The 12,436-nt window shown below is 40.0% G+C and overlaps 1 protein-coding gene across 1 annotated transcript; it reads right to left on the bottom strand.

The window, feature by feature from the left end:
- Positions 1-5,355: 5,355 nt before the first annotated feature.
- On the bottom strand, positions 5,356-7,692 carry LOC130719239 (uncharacterized). Its single transcript, XM_057569872.1, has 5 exons — positions 7,140-7,692; positions 6,815-6,915; positions 6,361-6,722; positions 5,638-6,082; positions 5,356-5,538 (listed from the first exon to the last, which is right to left on the bottom strand). Exons 1-5 carry the CDS (start codon positions 7,690-7,692, stop codon positions 5,356-5,358), a joined length of 1,644 nt encoding a protein of 547 aa, XP_057425855.1.
- Positions 7,693-12,436: the final 4,744 nt, after the last annotated feature.

Raw genomic sequence — 12,436 nt, 5'->3', positions numbered from 1 at the left:
TAGGAAGGAGTTGTAGCTTTAAGAAATGAATATTCATTTAAGAAGTGTTGGAGAGCTAAAGGATATTGGTGGTCCAAACTTAGTGAGGGTTTAGATTTTAAGCCAATTGATTTTATTCCAAACGCGTGAGACATGAAGTCTTGTCAGGTTCTGATCGAGAGACTAAGTGTTGGATTGATTGGAGGATGATTAAGTTACAGAAAGGAAAATGTTAGTATTAAGATGAATACCTGAGGTTGTTATATTTGGACAAGTTTCGTAGAGTTTAAGAGTGAATGGAACTTTGCTATGGATTTCGGTGATGCATGCTGGAGTTAACAAGTGAATTTTGCTAAGTTGAATGAGAATCCTAGGGTTAAGATTGACTTCGGGAGTTGAAAATCATGTACGAATAAGAGATTTAGTGGTGTTAGCGGTTACGATAACAGTTAGATCTCAGAATGTTGAAGGATCGGATGATAAAATGGCTAGTTAAGTCTCTTGAGATATAGTTATGATTTGATCTTCTAGAGGATAAGTCTCGATTTATGCGAAGTGTTAGGGATTTCAGTAAGTGTAAATAGGTTTGAGTGAGGGAAGTTTTGAGGAAGAAGACGATAATAATGGATTGTTAGATATTAAGAGGAGGATTATCTTATAAGTTGTTGATAAGTTAATGTTAAAGGGAATGAGTCTTGTGATGCATAAGGTATTAAGACTCAAGTCGAGTTTTAATTTGAATGGTGACTAAGTAGAAGATTGATTTCATGGTGCGAGTGATGATAGCTACGAAGTTGGATGTGACGTTAATGGACTATTAGATTACAACGCAATATTTCGTCTAGGAGTTATCGAACGGACAAGTGGAGTTTTGGACTGTAGATGAAGATCACGAGGCCAAGTTGAGTATTTACTTTGAAATGACAGAGAGACACCGAGTTTAAGAAGAATTTCGGACGACCGAAGGTAAAGAAGCAAGTGGTTAAGATTGTGCGACTGCACGGAGTGCCAACTAGTATTATTTCAAACGGACACCCGACACAAGTGGTCGACCCGGAACAATCAAACGGAAAGCAGATTGCTTTAGTGAAAGTGATATGGAACAACGATACGGGAGACGCTACATGGGAATTGGAAGACAAGATCAAGGAACTGTATCCTGGACTTTTCGCAGAACTCTGAGTTTCGAGGACAAAACTTCCTTTTTGGAGGGGAGTATTGTAAGACTTGGATTTCAGAACAAGTTAATTTCCGACTCACGCGTAGAACCAGTGTAAGCGTGACAGGAGTTTGATGTTTGAGAATGATTAATGAAGAAGAAAGTTCAGGAATTTCTTGAGGAATGTTGCGTAGTTGCTTTCGGAGTTAGTACGAGTCGTTTCCACACCTGCCTTATGGCGAGCGTGTCCAGAATAGGCTATTCGCCTTTAGAGTAACGTTTTAAGTGAGATTTCGAACTCTTGGGAGAATTAAAGATTCTCTTTATTTTTCCATCGACCAGCGTTTCATTTCGGAACTCTGGACTATACGCACGATAGGTTTCACTGTTCGGAAGTCCGACGACGCTTATTTCTTTGCTTCGAAACCCTAGATTCGAGCGATGGTTGAGGACTTTTTCTATTCAGGACTTCTAACGAAGTTTCCGTCCGCATTGCCAGATTTGTTTCGACATTTCCAATCTTTCTCCAGTACAAAGTTTTGTCGTCTGACGATCACAGCAAAAAGTAGTTTTTCAGGACAGATTAACTTACATCGCTTTTGGGATTTAAGATATCGTTTTTCCCAAATGTCTGAGATTTGTTTTGAGTTCTGGAAATCTAACGCCAGAATCTCTCTTAGAATTCTTCGGTGTACGTGCTGCAAAAATCGGAATCGCGAAATTTTCATTTTCCCGCGATTTCACCCGCCTATAAATAAGCGAAAAAGCAAAATATCTCTTCATTTTCTTCCTTAGAGGCCGCGAGCAAGGAGAGAGGAGGAGAGGAAAGATTTTCGCGAAAACTTGACCGATCTTCGTGCAGTTCGTCCCTACTTCGAGGTACTGAGGTAACTAGCATGATTCTTACCTCTGATTACTGTTTCTACTGCATTTCTGAAGTCGTTTCTTTGCTCACAGTTTTGAGCTTTTTGTAAAACTGTCCGTTTTCTCTGATTTCTTGGTTGGGGTTTGTTCCCTACGTACCCAAGAGTCTAAAACCTCTGTCAGTAATCGCCGATTGTGATCGAGCTGTCCAAGATCTGAAAAACTGTTTCAAAACCCCTTTTGCGCACATTTCGAAACTTTATTGTCGAAAAGTCGTAATCTGACTTCGTGCCTTTAGGATTTGTTGTTACGAATGTCGTTAGGATCATTGCTGTCAAATTTGTTTTCCGAACTGATAACTTTGAGGTTTTGAGCTTTTATTTTGGACCAAAACGCCCCTGAACGGCCGTATTTTGATCCGATTGTCCGAAAATTGTTCCGACAGTTTCTTTGCCTTAGTTTTACCCTAAAACTACCTTGTAAATAGATTTGATCGAAGAAAAAGAGCCGGAGCCCTTTTTCTCCTTATGGCCGAGAGCTATATCAATGGGGGGGAGTTTTTCGTTTTCGAAAACTTGTCTTTTCGCATCCGAATGTTGTATTCTGAAGCTTTGATGCTTTGTCTATCGTTTATGAGTTGTATTGTGATCGAGCTAATCGATATTGTTTGGTTTCTGCTTTGTTTTTCTCCGAGGTTCAGTTGAAGGAACTTTGGAATATTCAGAGCTTTTGCTTGAAGAAAACTTTGATTACGAGACTGGATCAGCTCGAGGTTAGGGCAACTTACATATTAGCTATGATTGCATGATAGGCGTCGATAAATTCGACCTATGCTTTATTTGATATTGTTTATAATGATGAGTTGATGTTATGATGCCTTTCCATAACTTGTGATGTTGTGCTATTGATGGATTGTGCGTTTTGACGCGACTTCGGAGTGGAGATTCATTGATCTGGTGATCTTTGATGTTTCGGGTTGGATGAACAACCCTAGGCAAGTCCAAATGTGGGGTTTGAGACTTAGCCATATGTTGGAATTCTTAGACTTTCCCCGGGAAATGTATTTTGGGTGCTTGATCTTTGAAAACTTAGAATGATAGAGCTTTGAAAAACTAAAGACTTGGGAAACTTAGACTTTGAGAAATAAACTCATAACCTGACTAATGTGAATTGAAACAATTTTTATTAACGTTTAAGCATAGGAAAACTGAAGGGGAAAGTATTTACGAAAGACGGGGAAAAGTCGACTTTTGTTGTGGGTTTTGGTATTGGGAAAAGCCACTGAGGTGAGCTAAGGTGATGATTGAAAGTCACCGAGTACTTTACGTACTCTTGTTGTTGGGGTTGTGTTGTATTGACCGACACTAATCCCTTGGGTTCTCTTGTTGTTGGAGCTGTGTTGTATTGACCGACACTTAGCGCTCTTGTTGTTCGGGCTGTGTTGTATTGACCGACACTAGACCCTTGTGTACTTTTGTGGGTGGAGTTGTGTTGTATTGACCGACACTTACTCCGAGTTGTGTTGTATTGACCGACACTAACTCTTGGGTTGTTTTGAGTTTGGGTTTGAGCTAAACACTTATGTGGTGAGGACGATTCGGTGTTTGGCTAACCATATTGCATCAATCGGGTGAATAACGGGAATGGTTCACCTGTGCATTTCATGGTGAATAACGGGAATGGTTCACCACTGCATAAATGATGAATAACGGGAATGGTTCATCATATGGTGAATAACGGGAATGGTTCACCAAGGATGAATAACGAGAATGGTTCATCCTGGATGAATAACGGGAATGGTTCATCCATAGTGAAGAACGGGAATGCTTCACTTGTGGCGAACGGGAACGCGTCACAAATCCGGATCATATTGTGCATTTCACGCATACATTTATTCTGACTTGAATTGTGTGCTGTTTGTTTATTGAAGCATTGTTAGAGCCATAACATGCTAGGATTGTTTATATATGTATATATATCAACATATATCTATACCCCATATCACTTGTTGAGTGTATATCTACTTATTTCCGTGAGTTGACCCTAGCGCCTTGGCTTTGGTTTCATGTTTGTGTTTGGGCGGTCGACCTGCTGCCAGACGTCGACGGTGGATTGGGTTTCGATGGTCTCTCCCTCGAGGAGGATCAGGTTTGAGTTGGAGGACCGTACTAACAAGCGTGGACGTCTAACGGAGGGAGTTCTACGACGCATGGAGCTGAGCTTCAACTTGTCGTCTTCAGTTAGCTGTGGACTCGGTTATGTGAGCAATGATGGGAGGGTAGGTTTAGGCAGGCGTCATATTTTGTGTAGAGCTCTGATTCATTTTGCTTTTGGGACAGGGTAGGTTCCCGATGCATGGCTTTTCGTGTGGTTCTCTTATTGAGGGATCACAGTGAGTCAGTCGGACTGTAGGGGTCTTTGCTTAGGCCATTTTGAGGCCGACTTTCTCTTAGTGGATTGTACTTATGACTTTCTCACTCACACTTCTGGTGTTGTACATATTTGCCTACGGGCACACTACTTTGGAGTCACTGCGAATGTGCGTGACGTGGGAGTGCAGCTGAGGCTGTACATGTTTATATTTGGGTGTACATTGGTTAGTTAGTGTTGGGTTATGTCTTTATTTCTTTATCGCTTTATTTAGAGGAAACAATCGGAAAAAAAAATTACCTGTTTTCCGCGTAAAGTTTATTTTTGGTTACTAAAGTGACACCCGGAAATTGGGGTGTTACAGTTATGTTGATGTTTCATGTTGTGTAAGGTTTCATGTTGATGTTTTGAAAGTTATTTGGGTAGGGTGGGTTGGGTTTATGTAGAATCATGTAATGGAGTTATGATTGTTACAAGTGCCTGAATTCAGAAGAAATGGCAATGGAACTGTTTCTTTTTTCAACATTGTTTTGATCTATATAATGAAGCATTTGTAACTGAAAGGTAAAAAGAACTACAAGACACATAAAGTAAAGTGAAAGAGAGAATCTTTGACTAATGTAATGCCAACAACATCAAGCTTCATAATTCAATGTCAAGTGGTCCACACATCCACACATTCAGATGACAAAATGGTCCTGAACAAAGCTTCAAGCTTAAGTGGTCCACACATCCACACATTCAGAAGACAAAATGGTCCTAAACAAAGCTTAAGTGGTCCAAATTACATAAAAAAACAACATTAAACACTGCAACCCATGTGCTGCCTAAACTATATCAAAATATGCACCCATGTGGTGTCAAAAGTAATGCCAACAAACCACAAAATATTCTCACTTGGTCTGTTTGCATTAAATATCTTTCAGCCCTCCATTATTTCTCGACAACCGAGCCCTTACTAACCACAACAACCTTCAACCCTCTCATTTAGCAACTTGAGATTGGAGTGCCTGAACAACTTCAGATGGCTCCTCTTGAACAACAGCAGATCCACCAGCATATCCACTTCCACCACCAACATTAGATGGCCCTGCTCCATGAACAATGTGCAATCTTGCCATGTCTTGATCCCATTGTTCCCTTAGCATGGCAGGTATGTCATCAAACTGGATGTGATGTTGAACAATATGAATATTAATCATTAATTTTGATGAGAAACTTGTAGATCTGTTTAAAATAAGACCACATGTTATAAGTTTACTTACATTTGCATCTTGTGTGGCATTGATGACCTGAGATGCATCCTCTTGTGTTTGAACTGGCTCAGTTTCTGCTGCAACTGGAACTGCTCCTGGTTCAGACCCTTGTCCTGCTTCTGGTTCTTGACTCTCCATTGGATTTGGGCATTTCCTTGAATTATGGCCATGCTGACCACACCTGCTGCATCTGTGTCTAGCAATAGTCCTGCTGAGTCTTGTGCTTCCTGTTTCCTCATAGGGATCCCTTCTTCTCAACTTCTTAGGCCTTCCAGGCCCTCTCTTCTTTATGGGAGGAAGTATCTCAGGGTCATTTGTAGGCTGCCATAGTTTTTGGCCATTGATAGGAGTGATCTCATGTCCATATGTGGCTTCATATGTAGCTCTCTTATAGTATGGATGCACAAAATCCTCTGGTCTCATCCATTTACATGTTATGGCAGCTACTGCATGCCTGCATGGTATGCCAACCAAATCAAACAGATTTATGTGCATGAACTTTTTCTCAAGTACACCACAAATCTCTCACCTGTTTGCAACATATTTCAGGATTAGTACAACCATTATCCATGAAAGTAAACAATGTGTATAAATTCTTGTTGGAAACCATACCTAATACAATGTGCTTCACTTTAAACCTCCATTCTGAGGATATTGTTGGAAACCAGTGAGAAAGGCTTAGGCATTACCTCCCCTCTAAACTTGTGAAACTTCTCCCTCAAGGTTGCAAACCTTCCCATCAAGTATGTTCTGATCCAGTCCATCATGGTCAGAGTTGGCTTGTCCCTTGCCAATATAATTGTGGAGTTGAATGACTCTGACAAGTTGTTCATGAGCACATCACACTTGGGGTAGAAGGTGAAGTCATGCTTACACCAAGACCTGGTAGGTATTCCCATCATCCACTCCCATGCTGCATTATTTTGTTCCCTCAGCTCCAACATTTTTTCTTCCCACTGCTGGCGATAAGTAGCCTTTCCTGCTGCCATCATAAGGTTTCTAATTACAACACCACCTCCAAACCTCTTCTTGAAGTTTGCATAAAGATGCCCAAAAAACCTGTGTTCAAATCCCTCCAAACAGCTCAGTAGCCCCTATTAGCATGTAGACAAGCAGAAATTCAGAATCATGTAGGATAATGAAATAAGAATGAAGATGATAACAAAGGAAAAATAAATTGCTTTACCTTCTGTTGGTAAGATATGAAGATCCACCTTCTATCTGTACCAATATCAAGTAGTAGCAGATCAAGGAACCACTGCCAGCTTTCCTTGCACTCTGACTCCACTATAGCAAAAGCCAATTGAAGTTTTGATCATTAGGATCCCTTGCTACAACACATAAGAGAATACCTCCATACATTGTCTCTAGATGACAACCATCTAATCCAATAAAGGGTCTACAACCCTGAAGAAATCCCCTCTTACAACCTTCTAGACACATATAGAATCTGCCAATCCTAGGTTGTATGCCTCCAGCAGGGTTCTCCAACTGCATTTTTCATGTATTGCCTGCACTAACCCTCCTCAGTTCAGCACTGAATTTATAGAGCAATGAGTATTGTTTGCTTGCATCTCCCTCAACTACCTGCAAAGCAAGCTGTCTTCCCTTCCAAGCTCTATACCTTGTCATGCCAGTGGAAAAATCCAACCTCATCTCATCAACAACATCATTGAGCCTCATTGTCCTTGAACCCCTCAGTTTCTCCACCAATTTCTTTGCAACAAACTTGGAAGTAGCATTCTTATTGTTGAATACTCTCGCACAAGTATGAGGGCCACTCAATGTCTTAATTGCAAAAGTTTGTTTCCCACTCACTTTGCTGCACAACATAACCCATTTACAATCCTTCTTGCTAGCAGCCCTAACCCTGGTTGTGTCATTTTTGGGGAAATAAATCTCCCTTCCAGTCAGAACAGAGTGGTCCTTAGCTGCAACCTTAAACTCTTCCAATGAAGTAAATTCCATACCTACTTTGAAGTTAAGTTCTGCCCTAATATCCTCAGCATGAAACCTCATACTCTTGTTCCTCACAATGACATCATCATCATCACCTTCAGACATACTATGTAACTCTTAATCTTCCCAAGTAGCCTCCATTTCATGGTCACCATCAAAAGCATCATCATATTGAGGAAGCACAGTTTCTGCACCACCACCATCTACTTCACATGTACCTTCTTCCATTTTCCTTAGTTGCTCATTTAACAAAGCTTCAGCAACACCAACAAGTATGCCTTCAAATCCATCATCACTAACCTTTGCAGCTCTTTCCTCTTCACTATCACTGAAATGTACAGAAGCTGTGGAATCCTCAGGTACCGTTTGGCAGACACGTGAGAAGGGGACGGAACGAGACATGTTGGTTATGTTCCATGTTTGTCATGTTTTTATGATGGAACAGAACAATACATATGTCTCTTGGAACAGTACATTTTGGTTCCTTGAAAAAGAGTGGAACGCAAGAGAACGGAAACAGGACACCAATTAAAATATTTTATACTGACAAAATTACCCTTAGGTTTAATCTCTCATCTCTCCTTGTCCTCCACCGTTCTCTATTTCTCCTTGCATCGTCTTCCTCATCTCTCTTTTCATCGCTTACGAGCATAATTTGTATTCCACCATGTGTTTCACATCCTTCGATTCTTTTTTCCTTCACAATCGCACATCCTGAATTCCACAATACATAAATTATTTGTGTTCTCCATCATCAGATGTAACATCGTTTGTGTTCTCCATCATCAAACTCACAAATTAATTTCATAATCCCTTTGCCAAGGTTACAGGGTGGAGAATTGAATATATCATCAATATGAAGTTAAAAGAAAGGTGGATGCTTTCTCCAGTTTTTGGCATTTGCGTGATGGAAAAATTATTCTGTACAATCCAATTTTTATGTATAATTAAATATGATAATGGTATATATGTAATCAATCTTGTAGTCTTGTTCTGTCTGTGATCTATTTACCAAACAAAGTGTACAAAATATTATTGTACTGTTCCATCCTGTTCCGTTTTGTTCTGTCATGTTCTGTACTGTTCTGCTCAGTTTCCAAACGCTGCCTCGGTGTCACTTGATGGAATGAAAGAATCATCATCTTCATATACATCACCAAATCTAGGTTGTTTGCCATTCTTCTTTCCAGTAACAACCACATGCACATTGCCAGCATCTTCATTAACAATTGGATCATTGGCAGCAACTCCTTTAGCAATGGGATCATTGGCAGCAACTCCATTAACATTTCCATTTGCAATGACATCATTGTCACCAGTAGCATCTCCATTTGCAGTAGCATCTACATTAGCATTATCAACAACAGTCTCCCTTTCATCATCACTATCTATAAGCAACAATACAGGTTTTCTACTATTGGACTTTGACTGGACAACATTGCTTCTTATCCTATCAGACTTCCTCACTCGCAGTTTGAATTTTGCAGGCCTCTTTGTTGGAGAAATATTTTCAACAGAAAAATTATCAAGACCAGGTAACTTCAGTGGTGCATCCACTTGCTTCTTGGAAGGAGGTTTAAACGGCTGGTTTTTCTTCTTTGGAGCCTCCACAGCCACTTGCTTCCCCTTGTTCTTTGGTTCAGTTGTTTCCCTTTTCTTCTTTGGAGCATCCAACTGCAATTGCTTCCCTTTGTTCTTTGGAGCCTCCACAGCCACTTGCTTCCCCTTGTTCTTTGGTTCTTTTGTTTCTCCTTTCTTCTTTGGAGCCTCCACAACCACTTTCTTGTAAGATCAAGATTTGGTCATGTGGTACAACTCTATGTTTTGATGATAACAAGTATTTATTTGTGGATGAACAATGATGATACTCTAACGTTTGTCTTGAGTGTTTTGACAAACAGGTTCTGATTCTGACACCAGAATATATATTCATAAGAAGATCTGAAGACCAGAAGTTCTGAAGATCAGAAGATCTGAAGACCAGAAGATCTGAAGACCAGAAGATCTGAGGATCAGAAGTTCTGAAGATCAGAAGATCTGAAGATCAGAAGTTCTGAAGATCTGAAGACCAGAAGATCTGAGGATCAGAAGTTCTGAAGATCAGAAGATCTGAAGACCAGAAGTTCTGAAGATCAGAAGTTCTGAAGATCAGAAGATCTGAAGGACCAGAAGTTCTAAAGGTCCAGAAGCAGAAGTTACGAAGGTCAGAGGATCCAAGCTTCCCTCTAACTCTGATCACCAAGCTGCACAAGTTCCAACGAAGCATTCCTCTGATCAGAAGTCAATGGTTAAAGGCAAATGTCTCTATCAAGAAGTACAAGAGCAGTGTACTATTCTGACAAGCCTACCTACCAAGGTTCAGCCACAGCAGGTTCTGGAAGTTCCAGAAATGCCCTCCAACTGTCATATTCTCTCAACAGAAATATCCTTTACACCTTGGACTATTTAAGGCTGAAGATGAGAAGAAAGACTAACGAGAGAGAAAAACCAAGAGCTGCAATACAAGAAAAGATTCAAGCCTCTACTTTCTTCATCTGTTCTTATTAAGTTTACACTCAGCTTATTCAGAAGCAAACCTTTGTAAACACCAACCTCAAACAGTTGTTTGATTTTCCTTAAGGGACCGGGTAGGTCAGTATCCTTAAGAAGATTAGGATCTGTGTATCTTAGTGGTGATTCCTTTAGGAGATCAAGGTTGATCGGATCCTAGAGAAGACTAAGAGAGTGAATCTTAGTGTGAGCTAAGTCAGTGTATTGTTAGTCACTTGTAGGTTTCAAGTGCAGTTGTAACAATTATCTGATTAGTGGATTGCCTTCATTCTAAGAAGGAAGAAATCACCTTAACGGGTGGACTGGATTAGCTTGAGGGATTTATCAAGTGAACCAGGATAAAATACTTGTGTGTTTCTCTCTTCTCTCTATCTTTATCCGCTGCACCTTCTATCTCAGAGAAACCGAAAAGATTTACTTTAAATCTTAAGGGGAAAGTTTTTATATTCAAAACTCTATTCAACCCCCCTTCTAGTCGTTTTTCACACCTTCAATTGGTATCAGAGCGCAAGTTCTGATTACCACACTAAACATTGTTCAGAAGATCCGGGCCAGTGTGAAAAACTCATGGATTCCACCACTACTACAAGCAAATATCAATACAGTGCAAGACCGAATTTTTGGAAAGACAGAATCAAAAGCTTCTTTCTTGGCTTTGATCCTGATCTCTGGGATTTTGTTGTTGATGGCTACACCTCTCCTGTTGATGAACACGGTGTAAAGATCCCAAGGGAGAAGATGAGTGAAGATCAAAAGAAGGATGTCTCATGAAGGACATCACAGATCAAGATCTTTTCTGCAAAGTGCCATTTCATATGAAGAATATGAGAAAATTACTGATCGTGATTCCGCCAAGGGCATCTTTGAATCCTTGAAGATGTCTCATGAAGGAAACAAGAAAATGAAATAATCAAAGGCACTGTCTTTGATCCAGAAATATGAATCCTTCCAAATGGAACCTGACGAATCCATTGAGGATATGTTTTCCAGATTCCAGTTGATTATTGCTGGAATAAGACCCCTCAACAATAGCTACACCACTGCGGATCATGTCATGAGGATCCTTAGAGGTCTTCCTGAAAGCTGGATGCCTTTGATAACTTCCTTGGAGCTCACAAGAGATGTTGAGCAGATGAGTTTGGAAGAACTCATAAGCATACTGAAGTGTCATGAACGAAAGCGTGCTAAACATCAAGATCACAAGAAGAAGTCTATAGCCTTGAAATCCAAATCTGAAAAGGCTAAAGCTCTCCAAGCAGAAGCAAAAGAACCTGAAGAAGCCTCTGAAGATTCTAATGAGGATGAGCTGACTCTGATATCCAGAAAGCTCAACTGCATCTGGAAGCACAGGCAGAGCAAATACAAAGGCTCGTCAAAGGACAAAAAGTCAAAGAAGCACTTCAAAACAAAGAAAAGTCTGATGATGACTTTTGACGAATCAGAGTCAGAGGATGTTGACTCTAATGGTGAAGTTCAAGGACTCATGGCTATTGTCAAAGACAAAGAAGAAGAGTCAAAAGAAGCAACTAACTCTGAATCTGCATCAGAGGGAGATCCAGACTCTGACGATGAAAATGAGGTAATTGATTCTTTCTCAACTTCTGAACTTAAAGATGCTTTGTCTGATATTATGGATAAATATAACTCTCTCTTGACTAAGCATAAAAAGTTGAAAAACAATTTCTCGGCTGCCTCTGAAACTTCTGTTGAACATGAGAAAAAGATTTCTGAATTAAATGTGAGTAATCATGCTTTAGTTAACTCTAACTCTGTGCTAAAAAATCAAATTGTTAAGTTAGAAGAAGTTATTGCTTATGATGCCTCTGTTAGTAAGAATGAATCTAAATATGAAAAATCTTTTCAAAGATTCCTGGCTAAAAGCGTAGACAGAAGCTTAATGGCTTCAATGATCTATTGCGTAAGCAGAAATGGAATATCTGACATTGGTTATTCTAAACCTTCTGAAGTTGCTCCATCATCTCTTAAGAAAGGAACTTTCTCTATGTCAAAATATCATGTTCAAATTCCTTTATATTATCCTGTTGAAAGACCCAAAGTTGTCAGAACTTCTGGGCTAACTAACAAGAAAGGACCCAGAAAGTGGGTACCTAGGGATAAGATTATATATGTTGCAGATATCTTCAATAGGTCCATCGAAACTCCAACCATGGAACCTGGACAGTGGATGCAAGCAACACATGACGGGAGAAAGGCATATGTCCCAAGATCCAAAACTTGAACCTGAAGGTGAAGTTAATCTTGGAGGCATCAGTAGAGTAAGATTTGGTCAAGGAATCAT

The sequence above is a fragment of the Lotus japonicus genome, chromosome 5 (assembly GCF_012489685.1).
Source record: "Lotus japonicus ecotype B-129 chromosome 5, LjGifu_v1.2".
In the NCBI taxonomy this organism is placed as follows: Eukaryota; Viridiplantae; Streptophyta; class Magnoliopsida; order Fabales; family Fabaceae; genus Lotus; species Lotus japonicus.
This window is presented reverse-complemented; position numbering and strand designations above follow the sequence as displayed.

What these genes read in the sequence shown, in the direction of transcription:
- LOC130719239 (XM_057569872.1), bottom strand. Translation starts at nt 7,692, where the DNA reads ATGTCTGAAGGTGATGATGATGATGTCATTGTGAGGAACAAGAGTATG. An exon ending in TCATATCTTACCAACAGAAG is followed by an intron (nt 6,723 to 6,814) that starts GTAAAGCAATTT and finishes ACATGCTAATAG; the next exon opens with GGGCTACTGAGCTGTTTGGA. An exon ending in AGAACATACTTGATGGGAAG is followed by an intron (nt 6,083 to 6,360) that starts GTTTGCAACCTT and finishes CATACCATGCAG; the next exon opens with GCATGCAGTAGCTGCCATAA.